Source organism: Engystomops pustulosus, chromosome 2, assembly GCF_040894005.1.
Source record: "Engystomops pustulosus chromosome 2, aEngPut4.maternal, whole genome shotgun sequence".
NCBI lineage: Eukaryota > Metazoa > Chordata > Amphibia > Anura > Leptodactylidae > Engystomops > Engystomops pustulosus.
Genome location: NC_092412.1, coordinates 222,356,424 through 222,381,612, shown reverse-complemented (window position 1 = coordinate 222,381,612; position 25,189 = coordinate 222,356,424). Strand labels below are relative to the sequence as shown.

Genomic DNA, 25,189 nt, shown 5'->3' with positions numbered 1-25,189 from the left:
TGGACCTGTTGGGCTGAGAGTCCCAAAGCCAGTGATTTGTGGTTCAGTCCTGGAAATCCCATCAAGGCACGGAGTGAGTTTTTCATTTTGCTTGTAGGTAACCAGACTAAGGCCGGTTACACAGGAACGCCTTCCACCCATGTATTCGTGTCGTATGGTGGCACAATCCCACGGGCTCCACACAGTGCGGTGGACCGGAGTCCCTTCATTATATGGGAATATAATTAATCTCTGCCGGGTGAACAACTGCGCCAAACTATATTAACTATTACAGGTCCAGCGCAGCTGTTCAACTGGCAGAGGGTGCGTTCCTGAATTATATCTTTATATAATGCCGAGACTTCCATCCACTGCACAGTGTGAAGTCCCTGGGATTGGGCCACCATACGCCACGTATACATGGGCTGCACATGTTCTTGTGTAACCGGCCTAAAACAACTGATCGCTTTGTTGATTAGTAAGTAAATTAAAGAGTCATTAACTAGGATCCAGCAGAACAGATTTTCCATAGCATTCAGTGTCATCATAGGGGAAATTTGTCTGGAGCCGTAGATTAAAATCTTTGACATAATTGATATGTTGCAGACCTGAAAATCCTCAGCACGCCCATTTTTCTAAGTTACTAAGTTATATTTTTTAAGCTATATTTACCTGAGTATTTTAGGATTCCATCCACTTGCACTGTAATTTTCTATGCGGAGACTGTACTGCCAGTGTGCAGCATGTGAATTCAGCCTAATGATACGTTTTAATTTTGCATAATCCCTGGTACAGCTACACTTTATGTAAGAGTCAGGCGTATCTTCCATCAGCCGCTGACGTGAGACGTGGAGCATTTATGCAAGTGTCATATTTATTTCATTACATGGTGTTGAAGGAGAAGATGGTGCGATAGATAAGACAGGAGAGGAGTGATTGTATGATTGGTGAGGTACTGATGCTAGCGGATAGGGAAACCACCAGCTGGGTGTAGGAAGCGCTTATCAGAAATGCTAGCTCAGGCCTGTGCCTGTAATGATTATATACTGTGTGGGCTGCTAAGGCAAAGACTGTATAAATAAATGATTAACCTCTTCCTTTTATATGTCACAGGAAAATCCATAGCAAACGAGCAGCGATACACCAAGCTGAAGGAGAAATATGCCGAGCTCGTCCAGAGCCATGCCGATCTTTTAAGAAAGGTGAAACTAGCAGGGATATATGTTTTCATGACACCTCTGATTCTGATTAGTTTCTGAAGATCACTAGAAAATAATTTTATGCCGTAAATAGATCTGACATTTTCTGCAGGTTAAATAATGTTTCCATCTTTGGAATATTCTTGATCTAGACATATTCCATTTACAATTCACTTGAATAGGAGCTTTGCTGCTGTTCCTGGGTCTGACCACTGCAAAGAGAACTGAGATGTAGTTTTGGCTCCTTTCTCTGTTGTAATTTTGGCACCACAAGCTGTCAAATTCAGCCATTTGGTGGTTTTATGTGGAGTGCTGAAATCCTTCTGATCTTATATTAATGTATGGTGGCTAGCACTACAGCCTGGGTAGCCTGGGTTCGAATCCCATCTAGATCAACATCGGCAAAAAGTTTGTATGTTCTCTCCGTTCTCTCTTTGCGTGGGTTTCCTTCCCAAACTCCAAAACATACTGGAAGGTTGATTAGATTGTGAGCCCCACGGGGACGGGGGCCGATTTGGCAAGATCTGTGCAGCGCTGCGTAATTTGTAGGCGCTACATAAATAAAAAATTATTATTATCTATACCATGGATTATGTTGTAATTAATAAGCCAAAGCTGAAAAGCCCAGGTAAGCCAAAATTCTAGTACATTTTTAAACATCTTTGCCCCAATAAATAGAAAGATGATGGGGGACATTTATTGGGGGGTTTACACGTTTCCTTGCATACAAGCCCTGAAATAATCAGCCGCCAGGAATTGTGAGTAATTTTCCTTTAACGCCACCTTCACTCCAAGTGTAGTGGGCCAGCATGGGGCGTCACGGCCTGCAGCTGTGCACTCACTATAGCCTGCGGCTGTTCAAGCCACCCGGAATGCTGTAGAATTGTCCGCCAGCGTGGCCTACCACTACATACAAGGGGGGGCTTTCATCATACGATCATTCACTGGCATATGATAAATGTCCCCCGATGAGTCAGTGGTGTTTGTGTAAAAAAGTTTACATCTTTTTGCCCTAAAGATGAAGCAAATGTATCAAGCCAATCTGTGGCAATGCATACACCATAAAAAATGTATGATAAAACCGCCCTATACATGTCCAAACGGCTTTATTTCTACAAATCTTGCTAAGAATACAGGGTGAAGACATCACGCACAATCTCACTCCTCCAATGTGGCTGCAGATGGATGGCTTCTCAGTAAATTTCAATTACACGTTAACCCCAGCTTTTATATATTGGAGAAGACAAGTCAATTTTCTAGACTAAATTGTGGCTTATTCTGAGCTTTACAAGGCGGATCAGATTTGCAATTTTGGAAAGGTCTGTTGTTTCACAGGCCAAATGCCTTAATGGTATATGATGTCAACATCCAAGTGCTATGCATCTGAGTAAGTTCATATTCTGAGGACTTTAACCGTTTAGTGGTCAGACCCCAGCAATCAGACACACATGGGGTTATTTATCATTAGGCTCCTTGGGGCAGTCCTATGTGTTTTTGGAGTTCCTCTGCCCGTCAGATTCATTAAAGTGGCTTTGGCCCTTTAATAAATGTTCTTATACTATAATTACTATCTGGGATTTTTTGGGCGAAATGCCACAAAAAAGTAGCAAAATGCATAAAAAGTCCGAGCACATATGCCAGCAGGAGACTGGAGTTACTGTGCAACTTTTTATGCGACTTTTTGCAAAAGACACAAGCCATGAATCTGGCTTTGCACTGTAGTTTTATGTTTACAGCAGATTAATGCAGTGGTGTATATAGTCCTGTGCGGCCTTATGATAGTGAAAAATCCCCCCAAAAACAGACAAAACCAATGATAACTAACCTCCATATTCCCTATTCTATGCGTAGGGCACAGGTTAATACAATGGCATAACTCACCATGTGACCATATATGCAAACTCCACTTCACAAGAGAGATCTATGAGCATTGGATGCATAATGAGGCACCTATTCGGGATACAGTATGTATTCCAAAGTTCTCAAGTTGTTTACTTCACACACATTGGGGAATAGTATTGGATCCGGATGGGTTTTTTTTTTGTGCAGGTGAACACATAATGGGGGACATTTAAAAGTCCCCAGAACTCCAGCAGCGTACATTTCCAGGTCCTGCCCAGAATAGTGTCACAACCTTCAAACTTTTACTCAAGAAAGTTTGCTGGCTGTGGAGAGTTCAAGGGAAACTGGTGTACAAGCCCTGATTAATTTCCCCAAATATTTCCATTTATTGCAGTAAACATTGGGGGTCATCTTATCTTTATTTTTCTTTCTGTTTTTTCAAGGCACTTTTTGGCGCATTGCAATTTTTGGGGACATTTTGAAATGTCCGGCAGACATTTGTTTTCCTTCTGTTAGACAGATTTTTCTTCTATTCCAGATGTGCTAAATGTCGCAAATGACATTTATCATTTCAAATTGTCTAAAATTTCCTACATTTTTTGGCTCAAAAAACTTTAGGCGAAACCATGCTTAAGGAAAATGTAGAAAATGGAAGGAAGTGATTTGAGACATTTGTGTGACATTTTTGAGACATTTGTGACAAATGTCTCAAAAAAAGATCTGAAAAAAACCCATTTATCACAAGGAAAAAGTGAGATTGATAAATTATTAAAGAGCAGATGCAAAAAAAGACCAGAGATAAGGTAAATTGTAAGGTGGTACAAAAGCAAGTAAATTAACCAATGGGATATTTACAGTATATATCAGGCAGATTCATGAGTTATGCCGTATATTTGTCTGATAGATGGGGCTCTCTAGGCCTTGTATGGACTCTAGGGGTAGATTTATCAGAAGTGTCTGAGGTAAAACTGTTCTAGTTGCCCATGGAAACCAATCATGGCTCAGCTGTAATTTTATAAGTAGCTGTGGGGACATAAAAGCTGAGCTCTGATTGGTTGCCATGGGCAACTAGAACAGTTCTGCTCTCAGACACTTCTGATAAATTTCCCCCATCATGTGGTGGCTAGGAGTGGGCAGCATTATGGAAATGCTTACCATGCTTGCTTTATTATACTGCTTTTGTAACTACTGTAGAAGCTAACCAAAGTGATAGAAACAATGTAGAATAATAAATTTGACAGATTTAAAAAAAAAATCCCAGCCATCTCTGTCCACCACTAGGCATTACAAGTTGCATAGATGCCATAAAGATATAGTTTGGCACAAACCTTTTAAACTTTTTTGGAGGCAATTTATCATGGCTTTATGCACCTGTACCACCTCCGTGCCAAGTTGTAATAAAAAATAATGTAAATTGATGTAAACAGGATAGAATTCAGAGCATGTTATTGGAGTATCTGAAATCGCAGTGAAAACTGACCCAATATTTTTGTTTTTCAACTCAGAACGCTGAAGTCACAAAGCAGATGACCTTGGCTCGCGAAGCCTTGGGGGACGTGGAACGCTCCAAAAAAGAGCTTGAGGATTCATACCAGCGTGTGAATGAGCACACACAGAGGAAGGTGAGCTCTCCGCCCGCAGCTTTAAAACCAACAAACTAACCTCATATAGCAGTGATGGCGAACCTTTTAGAGACAGAGTGCCCAAACTACAACCAAAATCCACTTATTTACCGTTAAGTGCCAATGTGGCATTTTAAGCAGTAACTTATTGCTACATGTTCTTCCACTTCTTTCAATTGTATGGGCCGCCTAAGGCCTCCAATACAGTAGAAAGAAGGAGGGCAAATTGAGACTTTCATTATAGCTTCTCTCCAAGTTACCTGGAACAGCAGGAAGATTTGATAGATTTGGTCCTGTTTGGTGAACGCTGTCCTGGGCTGATGTCCTGAGTGCCCACAGAAAGGGCTCTGAGTGCCACCTCTGGCACCCGTGCCATAGGTTCGCCATCACTGTCATATAGGGTATGAAATATCCTTTCTAAACAACTCGTCTGTTTACCTATAAAAAAAAATCATATCCAAAGTCATGTAAAAATGATCTGAAATTAATCCCACTTAGAGGCTGGAAAAGGAACATCATCTCAGACGTCTCTATCTTGGACAAGGTTATAAGCCATATGAGAAAGATGGTGCAGGAAAGTCTTTCTATGAGGAGATCAGAGTCTAGTTTGTGATCATAGAACCTTCTTAGACAAAGATTGACTTAAAAGACTTCTACCACCAGGATGAGGGATTGTAAACAAAGCATACTGACATACTGATGTGTGACCCCCTCTGTAAGGATCTGCTTTTATTTAACCTTCTTATGCCCTGTTTTTTTTTTAAGAATAAAAGGCTTTCAAATTATGAGGGGCTCCAGGCTCCATTAATATCTACAGAGCCCAGAGCCCCTCAGGCTGATTTGCATATTTTTAAAATCCTTTTATTTTGTAAAAACCAAGGCATACAAAGCTGAAAGAAGAGCAGATCCGACCAGTATGTCAGTGTGCTTGGTTTACAATCCTTCATCCTGGTGGTAGATATCCCTTAAAAGACATAGATGGTGCAGGGCCTGAAGGGAGAAGCATGACTCATTTTCATTGTATTCCTAGAAACTAGAGTCATGTTCTTCCCTTCAGGCTCTGCACAAGGTATAATTCAATGAATCAGTTCTGACTGGAGTGCTCCTTTGTCAAGTTTGATCAGGTGCTTTGTAAGTTTCTCTTACAAGTTTTTATGTCTGTAACCCCTTTAGTAGTTGCCCCCACAATGTGCCAATGTCTGTCATGGAGAAACAATATAAATGCTGTAGGGAAAACAAGAAAACACAGCCATTGGATGACACTTTAGTCTGTGATCTTTGTTCTATGCTTCACGACTTAATAGAGCGTGCACAATGACATATGACAGTGTCCGGAGCGCAGACACTTTCCCTATGGAAGTGGAGTCGTGGAAAGTTACTGTGCGTCTGTCTGCTAAACAAATTGGAAAAGAAGCAGCAAAACAAGCAGGCAGGAGGCTGGGATCGCCTAATGAAGCGCAAGGCAAGATGTTACATCTCTAGATTACCAGTCTCAAGGGAGGTTTAAGAGAAACTTCAATTCATTTAGAAACCATTTCTAATGTTCTATCACGGTAAATCTCACCAGAAGACCTTATTATAGCCACATATTGGAAGTGTTGAGCAGGGAATCTCTATGATATCTGCCTAGCTGTGGAAGAGCGCAGGTAAATAATTTACACTCTCTTTCATTTATAGGCACAGGAGCAGATACATGAGATGGATGAGCTACAGGGGGCGCTAGAGAGCAGCAAACAAGAAGTCAAGCTGCTGCAGAACAGCTTAGAGACCTCTAAAGAGGTAAGATGTTTGAAGAACATAATATCATTGGTAGAAGAACGTATCAATTTATGATATTCTAGTTCTATAGAAATTTTGACACCCTCTAAATGGCCTCTACTCTACTGTATACAGATTTTGTATACGCCCAACTTACAGTGCATCATCCTGATAATGAGTGTATTAGATAGAGCAGATCCTGGCATGACCACATGGCTCCAGTTATAGAAAAGCATTGAAGTTCTACACATATTGGGACGCTAGATTGTTCCTTTTTGTGCCTTGAGACATATAGAGTGACATAATAAAGTGTCTGCACATATAATATTATATTTGTATATGTCCCCTATGATTTGTAAAGTACTACAGAATTTGATGGCGCTATATAAATAAAGATTATTATTATTATGTATATCCACGTACCCTCTCAGCATTTCATCAGTAGGCTACCATTTTACCATCTCAGCACCAGCCAATGGCATGTACCTGTCTCATGTGTCATCTATTGTCTCCTACTTAGTGATGTCTATCCGAACACTTACCTGCTGCTGAGACATCCAGATTAATTTTCATACAGCGCAGGCGTGGTTTAGGCTACATTCACGCTAACGTATGCCCGTCGGGCCGTAGCACGGACATGTCCTATCTTTTCCCTGGGTACGGAGCGGTACGGTGCACCGTACTGCTCTGTGCGCCCATTGCCGACCCATATACGCCCACCAATGGTCGTGTGAATGTAGCCTTACTGTATTACTGACCGAACTTGTTGGTATGTTTAGAAAGGTCCTGCTAGCACCTAAATAGCAGTGATAGCAGTTACGGGGGGGGGGGGGGGGGGTGTCTAAGCAAGATTCATTGTAGCAGTCGGCATCCGAAAGTAAAAAGGCTTCCTTCTCCACACATGTGACTCTTTGCTTCTTCCCTCTCATCTTAAAGGGGTCCTGTGGATAGGGCCTAAAGTGTCTGGTGGGAAACCAAACCCCCTTTATCTAGCTTTCTTTCTGATATTTCTCTTAAATCCGTATTGGGAGATCTAGACAGGATGTAAGATCACTGAAGAATCAAATTCCACGTACATAGAGGTCTATAGAGGGGAAGATGCTGAATGAAAGAAGAGTAACTAATGTATTACCAGACCTGCCCTTGCACCATGCTTTATTCACATAGAAACATGTCAGTACTTCTCTGTCTGTCTTCATGATGTATCTAAAGTGAAAGGACACTTCTGTTTTTTCCATGTGCAGTGTATGGGAGACATCATAATAGCTAGTCTCCATCCACCAGCTCTGAGATAACTAAGATGGATTTTTCAGTATTTATAAAATTGTTCGGGTTGGCGCACTTGTTTGGAAGAATTAATGAGTATTTCTAGTGTCGCTGGTATCTTAAGAATGGTGACCTGCACCCAAACTACCGAGTGGCTACCAAAAGGGGACCACGTCAAAAAAACATAAACATATAGTTCAGATACCTGCGCCTACAATATTACAGTGCCAATGTCACTCACCATACTCCAACTAGGTAGTGAAGATACATCAAGAACCTGTTTATTGATGTGTGTCAAAGCAGGGTATTGTATGCATTGGTGTCAGTGAGATATGGTACCTCTATTTTGTGGCTGCGATCGGCTATTCGTTTCCGTGTTTCCGTGTTTTCACGTGTATCAAACATCCGGGACTGTGTTTAGAGGTATAGCCACCGGCCGGGGCTTTGCTCCACGTGTATTGACCATCTACAAGCTCGGATACCAGTGAACCATCTCTCCAAATCCAGTAATAAGCAATGATATACCCAGGAACTACCCGACTGTTAACTTCAAGATCACGCACAGTATACTGCAAACTGGTCGAATAGCCGAACGCAGCCACAAAATACAGGTACCATATCTCACTGACACCAATGCATACAATACCCTGCTTTGACACACATCAATACACAGGTTCTTGATGTATCTTCACTACTTAGTTGGAGTATGGTGACTGACATTGGCACTGTAATATTGTAGCCTCATGCAATTTACTGTCATAATAGCATTGTAGCTTTATGCGACTTACCAGTGTTTCTCATATATCTTTTTGTGGCGCAGGTATCTGAACTATATGTTTATGTTAATTTTTACTTTGAAATTGTGCCAAAAATTGTATAAATAGTATGACATGTGCTCATGCAATGAAAATATCAGTGTTTCTTATAAAGATATTTGCCCAATAACTCCAATGAGCAAGTTACATATCCATTTTGATGTCTTTCCTAACCAATAGAGACAACATCTCCTGTTTTTATCTTCTGTATATTCCCTATTTGTGTCCTCACAGGATTGCATCACACAACGTCAAGAACTTGAAGAGGGTTTTCTACAGTGTTTGATGCAGGAGGTGGAAGGAATTATCAATGAAGCTCTCCAGAAACTAGACGAGCCTCTGTACACCAGTGGCAGTGTATCTACAGGTGAAGGCACAGCCTTGGGATCATCTTACTACTGGGTGACGGTCTGTGGACCATATCCACTAATTCTCTCATATTTTCCAGATTTTCTCATCTCCAGAACGGTGGCAGCAGTAGACAGTACTGAGAAATTAGATGAGGCTTGGAAGAGACACATGTCTGATACTTCAGGTGAGAAGAAAAGATGGGAGAGGACCAAAAGCTGTAAAGAGTGTAGCAGGCAAGTGGAGGAAATGCACGGTAGTTAGACACAATAGGGATTAGAGGAGATACAGGGAAGATCAACATTCTAGTAGGATAAACTTGAAAAATATGCAGGTTTGACACTTAAAGGGGTATTGTAATTTCGGAAATTACCGTATATACTCGAGTATAAGCCAACGCGTGTATAAGCCAAGACTCCTAATTTTACCACAGAAAACTGGGAAAACATATTGACTCGAGTATAAGCCGAGGGTGTAGTATACAGCCAGCCCCCATGAAGTATACAGCCAGCCCCCATGTAGTATACAGCCTGCCCCATGTAGTATACAGCCAGCCTGCCCCATGTAATATACAGCCTGCCCCCAGTAGTATACAGCCTGCCCCATGTAGTATACAGCCAGTCCCCATGATACCATCCCCCATGTAGTATACAGCCTGCGCGGCTCCCCGTGTCTCCTCTTCTATCTTCTCTCTTCTCAAGCCGGCAGAGTCGCGTCCATGCGATCTGCCGGCTGTCGCACACTACGATGCGACGCTGTCGCCGCGGATGATGCCATCAGCAGCGACACCTCCGCATCATAGTGTGCGATGGCCGCCAGATCACATGGACGCGACTCTGCCGGCTTGAGAAGAGAGAAGAGGAGACACGGGGAGCTGCGCCGGGGATCGGGAGCCGTGACGAACATCGGGGACACTGGAGGGTGAGTATTACGTTTTTTTTTTTTTGCAAACTGGGGACTGGCTCTTTACTACATGGGGGCAGGCTGTATGCTACATGGGGGCAGGCTGTATTCTACATGGGGGCAGGCTGTATGCTACATGGGGGCAGGCTGTATACTACATGGGGGCAGGCTGTATGCTACATGGGGGCAGGCTGTATGCTACATGGGGGCAGGCTGTATTCTACATGGGGGCAGGCTGTATGCTACATGGGGGCAGGCTGTATACTACATGGGGGCAGGCTGTATGCTACATGGGGTCAGGCTGTATGCTACATGGGGGCAGGCTGTATGCTACTGTATACTACTGGAGGCAGTTTGCACAATTTTTGTGCTGAAAATTCCCCACTTGGCTTATACTTATGTATATAAAAAAACTAAACTCAGTACTCACCATTCCAACAGCTTGGGCAGCTCCTCTTCTAGCTTCATGTTCGCGGCAAGTCCATGACAGCTTCGTCTGCAGCACCTCTTTTTTCTTCCTGCAGGCGCCAGGTCCGTAACAGCGCACAACTGTGATGTGAGCCGTTGCTATATACTACAGGGTCTGGCAGGCTATATACTACAGGGGGCTGGCAGGCTATATACTACAGGAGGCTGGCAGGCTATATACTACAGGGGGCTGGCAGGCTATATACTACAGAAGGTTGGCTGGCTATATACTACAGGGGCTGGCAGGCTATATACTACAGGGGGCTGGCAAGCTTTATACTACTGGGGGCTGGCTGTACACTATGGCGGCTGGCAGGCTATATACTGGGGAGGCTGTGACCAATGCATTTCCCACCCTCTACTTATAATCGAGTCAATATGTTTTTCCTTTTTTTTTGTGTTAAAATTAGGGGTCGCGCCTTATACTGGAGTAAATACTGTAATCAGAGCTGTGGGTTAAAACAGGCCTTGCACCTGTGTGACCATGGTCACATAGGTGCACAGCTCCTTAGTATCAGAGAGTAAGGGTGAAGACACACATGGCGTTTTTAGGCTGTTTTTGGGCCGTTTTTAGTTAAAAACGCATGCTTTAAAAAATGCGTTTTTGATCAGTTTGAATTAAGATAATTGCTCAAACCTGTCAAAAACGCATGCGTTTTTTAACGATCTGAAAACGCACTAACTAAAAACGGCCCAAAAACGGCCTAAAAATGCCATGTGTGTCTTCACCCTAAGGGTGAAGTCACAGGTTGCAGATAAAACTGCATCACAATCAGCTTTGAGGTGGTTTCAGTTGCAGGTGAAAGACATTTGTTGAACAGGTTTCTCCATCAAAATCAGATTCACCCGTTCAGTTCATGTCTTTCACCTGCCATGTGATATAACAAGCTGTGCACCTGTGTGACCATGGTCAGATGTCTGTCCACTGGAAGTAAACATAGAAGCTTTCTATAGAATGACAGCAAGCAGAGATCTAGAAAACTACGAGGAATTGATATAGAAAGTATAATATAAATTGTATAACTTTCCATTATACAAACGATAACATTTATTTGCTGGGAATATTCCTTTAAAGTAATAGTAAAGTAACATCAAGTAATGACACTTAAAATTCTGTATCTGCAAGACAATGCCATGGGGCACATCTACAAGGTGCTGCTTTATTTTAAAGTTCTCAGACATTCTTGAAATCAAATACAGGACACCTTCAGCTCATAAGACAGGTTTATAAAATGTGTCTAGCGCAGGCTCGGTGTTTCTTGGGGTATCACTTGTAGAGCGAGAGTGGTTGAACGAAGTTTGCAAGTTTAATAGTGAGAGACTGATTGCTGGGACCCCAACTGATCACAAGAATGGGATCCTCAAACAATGGGGGTTTCATTCTCACTATTGGTGGGTGGACAGGTAGGACAAGCATGCATCCTGCTGCTCCATTCAATAGTATGAGAGTGTTGGATATGACAGAGGAATTCACTTAGACAGCACTCACTTGCATAAGGGCAGCACGGTGGCTTACTGGTTAGCATTACAGCCTTGCAGCGCTGGGGACCTGGGTTCAAGTCCCAGGATCAACATCTGTTTGTATTCTCTCTATGTTTGCCTGGGTTTCCTCCAGTTTCCTCCCACACTCCAATACTTGCTGATAGGTTGATTAGATTGTGAGCCACATGGAGGCAGCGCTGTGTAATCTGTGTGCGCTATACAAATAAAGGAATTATTATTATTGTTATGGGAGTGCTGGAGTTACCCAAGTGTTGTTCTTAGCAATTTTCAACACTTTCATACTATTTATTGTTAGCTGTAGGATGAGTTCCACCCATTAGTGAGAAGGAAACCTCCTATCTCTGGATTGCTGGGGGTCCCATTCTCGTTATCAGTGAAAGTCCCAGCAGTCTGGGGTAGTGCACATCCAGGTCCGCCATATTTACTTTAGTCAGCCCTGTGGGGAGGATTAAATCTGGCGTTCAATACACCAATCTTAATAAATTATTATACTGTGCTGTCTATGCATGTGTTCAGTATATGATTCATGACACAATGGGGCACATTTACTTACCTGTCCTGGGGCGATCCCCGAGGTGCGTTCCCCGATGAGAATGAACAGCTGCTGCGATTCACTACCAGCGTGCGCCCGTTATCCTGCATCTGTCGCTTTTCCACTTAGGTCTGCCGGAGTTCACCTTCTTCTTCCCGGTGTATGTAAGTGCTTGGCTTGCGACACAATTTTAAATGTTAAATCCCACGCGTTGTCCGAATCTATCGGATTTATTGGATCAGCCGACGGCCCGCTCCCGAATTGTGTCGCATGAAAGCCGGCGGGATTGCGACATGATCGCGTGCAACGCAATCCCTGTCACGATCCCCGAAAACGTCGGAAATGCGGCCGCAGGACCTTAGTAAATAAGCCCCATAGTGGCAGAATTGACAACATGCAGATGCACAGCCTTCCTTATCCACTAATGAGCTTTTTAGACCTATTCATGGAGAGACATTTGCTATATGTGTAATATTCCATTCTTCTTACATATATCTAATCTGAAGGGGTAATTCTGGCACAAAAGTGATGGTTATTGCCCATAGCAGCAAATCTAGACAAAATTAATATGATTTTCATGGGAGATGAGTGTATTCACCTGATTGTGGCTCCGTGCTCCAGCATTGTGTCCGCCAGAAGTTCCAGGGGTGATGGGATCCAATTTGACCTCAGACCATAACGTCAGTGCCACCCCTGGCATTTTTGGTGTAGTCAAAACTGTGGAAGACTAACACAATGTTTGGACCAGGGTATGAACAATTTTTGATTTTTGCTACCTAGGCCCCAGGATATTTCCCACTATTCCCTCTGAACCTGTGATCTATTTAGTTGCATTAAAATCCATCTACCAGTTCAAAAGATATTGCCCTTGGAAGTTTATGTGTGACTGAGCTCATAGTAGCCATAGGGGCAGCAAACTTTTACTTTCTCTAGGGGTGTGTCTTTGGGTGCTGTATAAAATTGAAAGCTTACCACCCGCTTTACTTGTATGGGCTAATTCCCAAATAAACTATTTTTCGGACTATAAGGCGCACAAAAAATACTTTGATTTTCTCAGAAATCAAAGGTTCGCCTTATATATGAACTGTACTTACAGACAACAGCTGCCTTAAACTGTGCACAGGTCTGCCACCTGCTGGTCATATATAATCCGTGCACATTATATATATGAACTCAGATGTTTTAGCAGGCATTTATTGATGGTGCGCCTTATAATCCGATGTGCCTTATAGTCCAAAAAATACGGTATATCTTTTGAGCTGGTGGACATATTATAATAAAACAAAAACCAAATTGATCAGGAGAACACTAGCAAACATTGGAGTTATGTCATTCAGCATTTTGTGCATGGTGACTCGTCCCCTTTAAATTAAGAAAAAATGCAAAAGTGCAAAACAACTGAAGGTTTATTAGCCAATATCAGTGCAATTTGTTGCAGTACAATGCATTTTTTAGTGGTGGAACAGAAATTCTGTACTGATCTGGACTAATAAATCTACACTTAGTAGAGTTAATTTCATTCATTTGGGTTATCTATGACCTTGGATCAGGCTGCCTCTCACCACACTTCTTTACTCTCTTATTCCGTTGTTTTTTTCTAGATATAAATGCCTTGTTGCCATCCTTGGTCCAGTTTGGAAATAGAATAAGTGATGTGATCATGCAAGGAGCTCAGACGAGGACATCTGACAGTGAGTAGTACTGCGCTTATGTTTTTGGCTTCACTACTACAATTTTTTTTACAGTGCATTTCCACCCAAATGTAAAATTTGTTCAAATTGTTTCATTTGAAAAAATGAAAATAGTTTCATGAAAGTTGAAGAAGTTGTACGGTCACTTGAAAGTTTCTCCTATCCACAGAATGGGGGATAACTTGCTGATGGGTGGAGGTTTCTGTGGCGGGACCCCATGGATCATGAGAATGGGGGTCCCTTGTATATTAAAATATACGGGATGCCACTCCATTCACAATGAAGCTGACAGAAGTAGCTGGGTCCCATGCTCAGCTATCTCCATCAGTACCATGGAGATGAATGGAGCATTGTGCGACCAGCTTCTCTGTTCATCTAATGGGTCCAGTAAACCCCTGTTCTCGTGATTTCCACCGATCAGCAAGTAATCCCCACCCTGTGAAGAGATGAAAAATTTATGTGGTTGGACAGCCTCTTGGGCCAGTTGCTGTCGCTTTGGATTCCTCCATAGACATACACATTGCTTTTGTGCCAAGGTTCCGTTTATGTTCTGAATTATGGAAATATCCTGCAAGGTGCAATACCCAAAGAACAAAAGGATCGGGAATGTTGGAATCCATCATGCCCGGCCTTCTCTCTTCCCAGCATCTGCCATTGAGGGCGATACTTGAGTGTCCCTTATACAGTACACGCTTAGCCACTCCTTCCGAATTCTGCTGATATATATCTGATGTGTATGGCTAGTGTTAATCTGATTAGTATATATTGTATTATGTCTTTCAGAGCTATGTGATAGTTGTCGCACATGTGGTACAGAAGCTTTGAGCTATCTCTCCACCCTAAAAGACAAATCCTTGCAGAGTGGAGCTGACTGTAGCCAGATCACTGCCGTGCTCCAGCACATTGCCGACATCGCCCAGGTAACTTCATCCCATTATACATAGCGCCAGCTGTAATATTTGCCTTTCAGAGGGAGGTACAGATGTATTTGCATCTGTAGTGGAAGCAGAATTTAACATATTTCCTGGTAGATGCAGTGAATTTTTAATTTCCTTTGGATAATCGGTGGTTTCTATAACTGTAGATGCAGCATTAATTATAGATGTGATTCCGGGGAGACACAGAAGATTGATTAAGTCTAGTGTATGCACAGTCATTAATAATCAGCTCTAATTGCCCAAAGCCTAACTTGACCTACTCTGCCAAAAGCTTGAGGTCCCAGCTGCAATTATATTTTGTGCTAATTGTAACATTTCCATCATTTTTTGGCTTGGCTTCCCTAACCTTGAGTTTATGGGAATAGAAGCAATTTACAGCTTCAGTAACTAATCAGCAATTTCAAGGGAGATAAATAGAGAGGTGCCAAGTAGCCCTGAGGACCCCATTGACCATACAAAGGACCCCATTCTACTGTATAGGAGTGGTGATTAGGGGGATAGGAGACTGGAGTGGTCTGGATGAGTGACATGACTTAGTTGTTCTTTTTCAGGAGCTGCGGCCTCCATCGCTGGATATTAAAGAAGAAGAACTGGGAGATCTGGTGGAGAAGGAGATGGCAGCCACTGCGGCCGCTGTAGAGACAGCCGCCACCAGAATTGAGGTAAGGAAATACAAGCAAGAGGAATTAATGGTTGGAGCATTGGGATTTATAGAATTCAGATATAGATATGCAGATCTATATCTATCCAGTCCAGAGTTAGACTACACAGTCAATGACAGATATATCATGTTTTATAGTCATACTTCAGAAAACTATTATTTGATGTAGTTTATGCCTACAAACTGCAATAAAACCGTACAGTTAAAAGTAGCGCAGTTTCATATTTTTTGTCGCAACTCACATTTTGCCACCCTCGCCTTTTCCTGAGGCCATGCCCTCAATTTATACCAGTTAGAAACGTGTATCATATGACTGTTATTATACTGATATATATACAGTCTATGTACCCCATGGTCTGTACAGCGCTGCAGAATATGATGGTGCTACATAAATAAAGATTTTTTATTATTATTATTATAGTGGATAAAAATGGTCTAAAACTCTTAATAAGTGTGGCACTGTTTTTGGCACATTTTACTCCCGAATTCTGACACAGACAGCTTGATAAGTCTCCTCCACTGAGTGTGTCCGGCTCCATGGACAGTGTTGCGATGGGCCTATGTGTTGGCCCCCACCGATTACATATTGATGGCTGATACAGTGAGGATATATAAAATCTAAAGCGATCCTTTAAAGGATTTTTAGTTGTACAAGAAAAGCTGTAAAGCTTCCTTTAAATCTAAGTTGTTTTTGACTAAAATCATCAGAATCATGTAACATGTTTGTCCAGCATTGGGGCACATACACAAATACTGCTGTCCGCTGGAGAGGAGGAGGAGGTGATCCTTCCCTCCTCCATAGAGAAAAGCGGCGCATGGCCCGAAAAAAACGTCATGCTGTATCTTTTCCCCGTATACGGCGCTTACCGCCGCCTGAAATTTGCGGGCGCATATACATCCCCACAAACTGCCGTCTAAATGTACCTTTAGGTTGATGGCACACGTGGCATTTTGAACGTCTTTTTGGCCGTTTTAAGCAGTCCGTCAAAAACCGCATGTGTTGAAAAACTCATTTGTTTTTTGAAAACACATCCGTTTTTGACAGGTTTGACCAATGATCTTAATCGAAACTGGTCAAAAACACATGTGTTTTTGAAAACGTTTTTTAACTAATCCGGTTTTTGACGGATTGCTAAAAAACGAGCCATAAACGCGTTTAAAAACGCCACATGTTCATCACCTTTAGGCTGCATTTACATGAACGTATGCCTGCATGGCTACAGCCGCGTGGGCATACGTCTGGCACCATGGAGAGGAGAAGGGGTGACCGCTCTCCATAGCGCTGTAACACGGGTAGATATAGGACATGCCCTATCTTTTCCCCGTGTACTGAGTGCCGCACGTGTGCCGGCCTATGGGGGACGAATGCAGACTAGTCTGCAGACAATTGTTTGCTTTAGATTGGACATGTGTCGCTTTACAGAGGATTGAAGCAAGGAAAGTGTGTGTCATTGAGGCAGAGGGTTTGCTTGCACAGATGCAGATGTAGCAGAGCTGGCTATTTTGTCCGCTGTGATACATGATATAATAGAGTACGGCTGACTTCACACTAGAGTCAGGGCTTTCTTTGCCCTTCTTATTCATTACAAGAACAGGGATCTGAAAGTGCGCTGCTTGTATGAAGCTGAGGTGCACATAAGTTACCACTTGTTTGTGGATTTGCAATCCTATTGTAGTGAATCCTATGAATAGGAGACACTTTTATTTTTGGGCGAACCCCTTTAAGTCACTTGCATTGTCAGCTGTATTCCCATGGGGTAAAGGATGTCAGATTTCATTGCCTCTGTGATAATCTCTTGTAAGAAACACATAAACCTTTCTCTCTCCTACAGGAAATGCTCAAAAAGTCACGGACAGATGATACTGGACTAAAGTTACAAGTCAATGAACAGTAAGTGAAGCCCTGGTATTTCTTCGGAGTAGAGCAGAGATAGTTATATATAGTAGATAGAGATGGTTTGCCATTACTTATCATAATCTCATCATGTTATCTCTGTAAATCTATTGAATGCAAGTGTGACACCCATATCATACAATTCAGAGATTATAGGGGTCCTATCACTATCCCCTGATGTTGTGTTAGAGTAGGGTCAGTGATCAGCTCCTGTGTATATATCATTCTCCTGATCTGTGTTTCCATTTTGCAGGATTCTTGGCTCGTGTACAGATCTCATGCAGGCGATCCAAGCCTTGATACTGGCCTCGAAGGACCTGCAGAAGGAAATTGTGGAGAGCGGCGGAGTCAGTACATTTATTGCTGTCTTCTTAATAAGATAAAATCCTGTCAGGGTTGTACCATTTTGTTAGTCAGTTCTTGTGTAGTTTGCAGCAGCTTTATTACCAGGGCCCAATCTAGCGGTGGCTAAAATACCAGACCAGATGTTTTAGGGGATAACATTAGAAATGCCCCCCACTGTCTTCTCAATTTCATCTCAGAAAATATATATAACGGACTACGTAATCATTGGGGTTAGACCTCATGCAGTTTTCTAGCGTTTTCTTTTACAAGGTATTGTGCTCCCCTCTTTAGCACTCGTTCATGTAAATCGGGCCTTAGACTACTATATTTTGTCCGGTTAGTGTGAATCTGGCCTTAGACTACTATATTTTGTCCGGTTTGTGTGATTTGGGCCTTAGACCACTATATTTTGTCCGGTTCGTGTGAATTGGGCCTTAGACTACTATATTTTGTCCGGCTAGTGTGAATCGAGCCTTAGACTACTATATTTTGCAGTGTATACGAGTTATAAATCCACATGACTGTATCTTGGAATTCACTAGTATGTTTGATTCTTGCATGTTAGTACAATGATATGATTTACTACAAACAATGGGTAGATTTCAGAACTAATAGTTTGTAGTAATGTAGATGTAAGTATTGGTTTCTTATTAATAATGTGGATGCATTCAAATCCAGAAAGTTTTAGGTTTCTGTGCTAAGGTTGTGTCGTAGGTTCCGAAATATTGAATGTGACATTGTTGCCTTGATGTAGCCATAAACTCATATGGCTTTGTACAATTAAAGGGATTTTCCAGCACATTACCAATTTAACAGAACTGCACATGGAGGCCACTTACATAAGACAAGGTTTGTAGTCTCTCCCTGATACTAGATTCGGGCAAGTTTCCTGCTTCAATTGACTTGACTTCCTGTTATCTCTCGAAACACATGAGGTGCTCAGTGATTCTCCTACGGACAACAGCTGGTCCCTGGGGAGGTCCATAAGGCCCCATGCCCACGACCGTATAAAAAGTCTGTATGTACGGCCATATATACAGCCCCATGCATTCCATTGGGCAATATGGCCATCCATGTATAAGGCGGTATTGTCCACCGTACCGTAAGTGAGCCGTATAAAAATATAGAGCATGACCTATTTTCCATCGTATCTCCGTTCCGTACGGCCCATAGAAGTCTATGTGAACGTATAAAATATTGGCTAAATACGGACTGCATATGGCTGTGCACCGTATGCTGCCATATATACGTGCAGTATCCAGAACCAGTGGGAGGTGCCATCTGTCATCCAGCCAATAGTCAGACATCCATCATCCTCCAGCCCACCGTATTTTATACAGATACGGTATGTATACAGTGCAATACGTTGCCACACTGTTGCAATACATCATGTATTTATGGCCACAATACAGCCGCGTATATAGAACAGAAAAAAACATACATTCGTGTGCATGAGGCCTAAGCAATTTGTGTGTTTCTGGAGATACTAGGAGGCGAGAACCTGGGAAGTGTCTGAATAGTACATGATTGGGTAGAGGTGAGGGACACAGAGCATTATTCTGAGGAAAGATAAGACATGTCCTATCTCTCTCCCGGCTACGGAACAGTACAGTGCAGCTCCCGTACGGCGCCGTGCGCCCATTGCCGTCTATTGGGCACATATATACACCGTATATATGTCTGCCGTATATACCTCCCTCATACGGTCGTCTGAATACAGCCTTTTACGGTCGTCTGAATACACTGTTTTTTCTGCAGGGTGCAACATCTCCTAAAGAATTTTACGCCAGGAACTCAAGATGGACAGAAGGACTTATCTCAGCTTCTAAGGCTGTGGGATGGGGCGCTACTGTGATGGTGTAAGTGACAAAGGCTTTGTTACTACGACTGTGTTATTGCAAAGTCAAAACTGTAGCTACTGTAATGTCAGGCCCCTTTCACACAAACATTTATGGCGGCTGTATGCTAGCTGTACTAATCTTAGCTTTTACTTCATAGAATTGGCCTAAGAATAAATATGACCTGGATGTGCAAGAATATTGTTATTAACAATAACAATAATTCCTGCATAATAATTATTTCAATAGCAAATTGTTATTGAAATAAAATAAAGACTTTTATTTTTGATAGCACCTTGGCACATTCAACATGTTTCCATTGCCGATAAGAAGAAAAACTGATTTACATCTTTTGGCCTGCACAATAGCAGTAGTCACTCCACTGCCCATAAAATATCCAATGTGGAAAACCCAAGGGGAGACAGGCGTATTGGCGCTCAGAAAATCCTCAAGGATCCGATATAAGTGGCTCAATCGGAGCAGGTTTTTTTATTTATCAAGAAATTAAAAGGAGTTAAAATAAAATAAATTAACAATAAAATGCTACGCGTTTCTGCTCCGTACCAGAGCCTTCGTCAGGCAAAATATCCAAGCAGTGGTACTGAGCTACTGGAAATCTGTCCTGTGAGAGCTGGAAACTTAAAGTGAACCCATCACCTGGAATACCATTTTTAGATGGTGACAGTTTCCAATAACTTATGCTGTGCTCATTTTAAAAATGCCCTTGTCAGCATTCTGAATTATTTCATTACTTTATATAAGTTCAAGTCACATTACCTGGCTCCCTGCCAGCAGTATGTGGTGAGCCTCAGGAGACTGCAGCTACATCCTGTCTACCCTCATGCGGCTTCCTCATCCCTCCCCACTTCTTTTAATGTGTATTGAGCAGGTGGGGGGTAAGGGGATGGTGTGGAAATGAGAAAGAATGTATGAAGAGATACAGGCACACACAGGCTGCAGCTGCTCCCCTCTTCCCCACGGGGACTCACCACAAACTGCTGGTAGGGGGCCATGTATTTTATTTTAAACTATTATAACGTACTGAAATGATTCAGAATACTGACAAAAGCATTTTCAAAATCAGCAAAGTATAGGCTATTGGAACCTGTTGGTTATATGTATCTCCTCATGTATATGTATTGCCTTGTGCCTTGAACATAAGTATTTATCCTTGTACCTTCAGTCTCCTCCTGAAAAATGGTTTGGTTTTGAGGGACATGGTATATTGTATGATATTATGATTATATCTTGTTGCTATTTTTCTCTATACAATATCCTACTTCTATATACAATACCCCACCTAAGCTTTTGTTCATCAACATCTAACCTTTTTCAGGGACGCTGCCGATCTTGTGGTCCAAGGACAAGGGAAATTTGAAGATCTGATTGTTTGTTCCCATGAAATTGCTGCCAGCACTGCTCAGCTTGTAGCAGCCTCCAAGGTATAATTTATTTGTGAGATAAGATGACTAAATTGGCTACTAAGGTGCTTGTGCCTCTATGGATAGCTTTCTGATCACTGGGGTTACTGCTGGGACCTCCAGTTATAGGGAGAACAGGAAACTAAAAGTCCCCTCCCCAAATGCAGCACTGATGTGCCAGCCCCACCTGCAGTCCATTCACTTCTATGGGATGTTCAGGACTGAGAGCCTGAGAGTAAATAGGCAGTGATGATGATAGTAACCAGGGTATAGTAACAAAATTTTCCTGTATAAGCTTCTTCGGTCAGCTTTGGTTTCACCACAATGAATTTTATGATGTACTGTAATGTCTCTTATACCTGTAGGTGAAGGCAGAGAAGAACAGCTCTAACCTGACCAGGCTACAACAAGCCTCTAAAGTTGTCAATCACAATGCTGCTGGTGTGGTGGCCTCTACAAAGTCCGTCAAGTCCCAGATTGAAGAAGTGGGTAAGTAAACGGGAAACTATGAGCACCTGGATTGATACCTTCAAAAAGTGATACTCTATTATATCGGTAAAAGTGAATCTTTTCCCATCCCGATTCTTAAATTATTGACCTAGAAACAGCATTACTAATAACTGGTGTAATGCAGTCTAGAAATTATTAATTTTTTATTTCCTTCTGTGAACAGACACAATGGACTTCTCCAGTATGACCCTTACACAGATCAAGCGGCAAGAGATGGACTCACAGGTATCAGCGACATTGTTCTTCAACTTTCCCAACTTTGTACTTTACTCTTTGGTGCAATACACAAAGACCAGGGCATCACCTGCTCCAGGGAATGAGATACATTCACACCAACATATGAGCACCTGAGAAGAAGAAGGAGGGATGAGCTCTGCTCACCCCTAGCTTCTTCATAGAGGAGCGCAGGGCCGGCACCGTAGCATGGCGAAATATAGAATATGTCCTATATTTCGGCGTGCACAGTTACGGTGCAGCGAGACAACATGTGCTCACCACACCAAGACCGGGCACCATGAGCGTCAATGGGGACTGATATTGGTCGGATGAACCGTTGTGGGAATGAACCGTTAGTCTGTATTCTCAGTTCAATGCTGTGGACAGTTTTCTGATACACAGAAAAATATTTTATTGAGTATACTTAGGTGAAGAATGAGAAAAGCTATGTCATTTACAGATATGTGTAGCACGACAAACCTCCTGGGCCAACAAGCGAGCAATTCCCAAGAATGGTTATTCCGGATTCTTGCTGTTGTATTAGGAATAGGAAATTCTAAAACCCCATTTCTAAAATCATTTTCAGGAAAAATAATTATATGCTTTCATATGATAGGTGCGAGTCCTGGAGCTGGAGAACCACCTGCAAAAAGAGAGAGAAAAACTTGGAGAGTTAAGGAAGAAGCACTATGAGCTAGCCGGAGTCTCAGAAGGGTGGGGAGACGGTAAGCACAGCATACTACCCGATATTACATACAGAGGCCGCTTATTTTATTCACATCACAGAACTATTTCAGAAATTCTTGCCTTTAATAAACATCATTTAAGAGTGAGATAACATCTACTTTCTATGCACTGGCTTCCTGCAACGAAACAACCATAAACCACTTGAATATAAATAGAAATATACTTACATAATCTTGTCATCTAAATGACCACAAACACAATTTATTCCCCAGCCACCGATTTTCTGGACAACTCTAACCTTGAGGGACCTGATTTTGTTCCCTCTAACATTTTCCCCAAATTTTCCTCTTAACCCTTAGATGCAACCGGCAGGCAATGCAGTTGTTGTATGAAGACTGGCGCATTGTGCATCAGTATTAAGGGGAATCTGTCACCAGGGACCTCATTTCCACTAAAGACTATGTCTTTCTGCTTTCTCTAAGTGTTGGCATAACAATATCATTGTAAGTTAAAACTTACCTTGCACTCACAGACAGACAGAATCCTCAGTGTAGTCCTAGAGGTTGAGCTTTCATTTGGATACAAAAAAAACAACATGCGACTTGTCTGTGCTGCTCACTCCTAAGCTCTCAGCCCCCATCTCTGTGCTCCAGGAACAGAGCTCATAGCCTGGTGAGCTGACATCAATGGGTGAAAGAGGAGCTGTGCAGGAGCAAAAATTTGGCTTCCCGAGAGCTGAGGAGTGAGCAGCACAGACAAGTCACATGTTGTTTTTTTAAATGTATCCAAACCAAAGCCCAACCCCCTGTGACTAAACAGAGGATTCTGTCAGGGTGCAAGGTAAGTTAAAACAAACAATTATATTGTAATTGTATAGAAATTGTATTGAGACTGTATAGAAAGGCATCTTTGCAATGAAGGCTTCTGTACCTGCCTTAAGTGAATATAAAATCCCTGATTACAGGTTCCCTTTAATAAATGGCGCACCAAAAAAACAATATGTTCCATATATGTTGTATATCATGTATTATATGCCAAAAAATGTTGCACAAGGCAAAATAAATTGGGTTCAGTCCCGGTTTGCAGCGTTTGGGCCGGGAGATCCAGGCAGCACCCGTTGTGAGTGTGATGCGAGTTCAGTGCATCACACTCGCAAATGTGAAAGGTGCCTTACAAGCGCTGTAAGCACTTGGCTTGTAATGCTGAAAGTATTTTTTCAGCTAATTTTTTTTTCTGTTTTTCTCTTATTCTGTTACTTAGATCACTTTAACTTCAAAACCTTAATGTGTTTTTTCTCGTGATTTTCCACTGCAGCTGCTGAATAAGTCGTAATACAGCTTCCACTCAACCTACAGACCGCACACAAGCAGATACCTATGAAAGCACACTTCTATGGCATCCAACTCAGACCTTCTCAGCACAGCCTGGACTGGCCACGTCTAAACTGGTTCTGAATATTCCCAATGGGTTACAGAATGGTAGAAAGGAATGAGAGGATTATGGATGGTGGAGAAGAAAGGATTCCGGAACCTTTTTACCGCCTGCCATGCTCAACTACCACTCAACTTCAATGCTTGGGAGACAAATATATTCCATTTCTCGATATATGTTAGTTCAGAAACACATGAAGGGGGCCAGAAAAACTCAACGAGATGCGAAGGGATAGCTCTAGCCTTTGATGTCAGATACCTGGCACCTAAGAGAGATGAGGTGTGTAATAGCAGCATTCGGGAAAATTACAATTCATTACATAATGAGGAGGGACCAGGAGCACAAATAAGCCCCTAGGGGGCGCAAGAGAGACCTGCCGTTATAATTGTTCAGTCATATTTAAATTAGCTGCAATAAATATGGACTACATATGGCCTTATAGGTTACTGGACCGTAGTATAATTGCAGAAAGAGAGAATCCCTGGATACTACTGGGGCTGTAAACCTACACATGCAGCGAGGTTCTCGGGAGGCATCGGGTGGATTGGTGTAGAATGGTTTGGAAGACATCAATATTATATATTGTATAAATGTACAGTGGGAGTTGTGACCATAACTCGAGCGACCATTAGCACTCATGACCTCAGGAAACATAAGACCCCGACGCAGATCTCTGGCCATAAAATTCACATTTTGAAGGCAGATTCTGTGTGATGTCGTTCCATTGGTCGGTGCTATATGTGTTTTGTCCCCTGCGCCCTGCCATATCCTGCACTGCCATCGGAGTATACAGCAGGTAGGGAGAATTTTACGCCATGGATTCTGAAGACACTGTGATGGAAGAGGAGACATTCTATTATCCATGGTGTAATAATGTTTTCATGTCCGTGCCATAAGGCTTGGCACTAGTAGATGTCACTATTGCATTTACACAAATAAATACATGTCCATTTTTCCTGATTCTTTTTATTCTGTAACATCATTGCCTTATCATCACCGGAATTTTTTAAAATTAACTGGATATAAGGATGTTTTATACACATGCAGCAAGGTTTTCAGGAGTCACAGTCAAACAAGTGAAGCGAATGACAAGGTAAGACAAACTGAGTCAAAACCAAGACTGAGGGTAAGGTACAAAATAATAAGGCAGTAGAATAGTCTAAGTTCAGGAAAAAGACCAGTATAACAGCAAAGCACAGCAAAGTATTCAGGTATCACTAAGAGCCAGAAAACATGTCTAACCTGTACCTGCATTACGGTGGAATAATATGCAGTGACAGGACACCATCCTAGGAGCTGATTGGTGCAAGGCTACAGCATGC

General features: G+C 42.2%; 1 protein-coding gene across 1 annotated transcript in view; it reads left to right on the top strand.

The window, feature by feature from the left end:
- HIP1 (huntingtin interacting protein 1) overlaps positions 1-24,827 on the top strand; it is a 96,633-nt gene extending 71,806 nt beyond the window's left edge. The window contains exons 15-30 of the mRNA XM_072138236.1: positions 1,093-1,181; positions 4,526-4,642; positions 6,320-6,421; positions 8,716-8,848; positions 8,930-9,016; positions 13,837-13,926; positions 14,710-14,846; positions 15,416-15,526; positions 17,358-17,416; positions 17,673-17,766; positions 19,523-19,623; positions 20,939-21,044; positions 21,389-21,512; positions 21,697-21,758; positions 22,366-22,474; positions 23,751-24,827. Of these exons, the coding sequence (XP_071994337.1) occupies positions 1,093-1,181; positions 4,526-4,642; positions 6,320-6,421; positions 8,716-8,848; positions 8,930-9,016; positions 13,837-13,926; positions 14,710-14,846; positions 15,416-15,526; positions 17,358-17,416; positions 17,673-17,766; positions 19,523-19,623; positions 20,939-21,044; positions 21,389-21,512; positions 21,697-21,758; positions 22,366-22,474; positions 23,751-23,761 (1,532 nt within the window). The 3' untranslated portion in view covers positions 23,762-24,827. The remainder of the gene's footprint in view (positions 1-1,092; positions 1,182-4,525; positions 4,643-6,319; positions 6,422-8,715; positions 8,849-8,929; positions 9,017-13,836; positions 13,927-14,709; positions 14,847-15,415; positions 15,527-17,357; positions 17,417-17,672; positions 17,767-19,522; positions 19,624-20,938; positions 21,045-21,388; positions 21,513-21,696; positions 21,759-22,365; positions 22,475-23,750) is intronic.
- Positions 24,828-25,189: the final 362 nt, after the last annotated feature.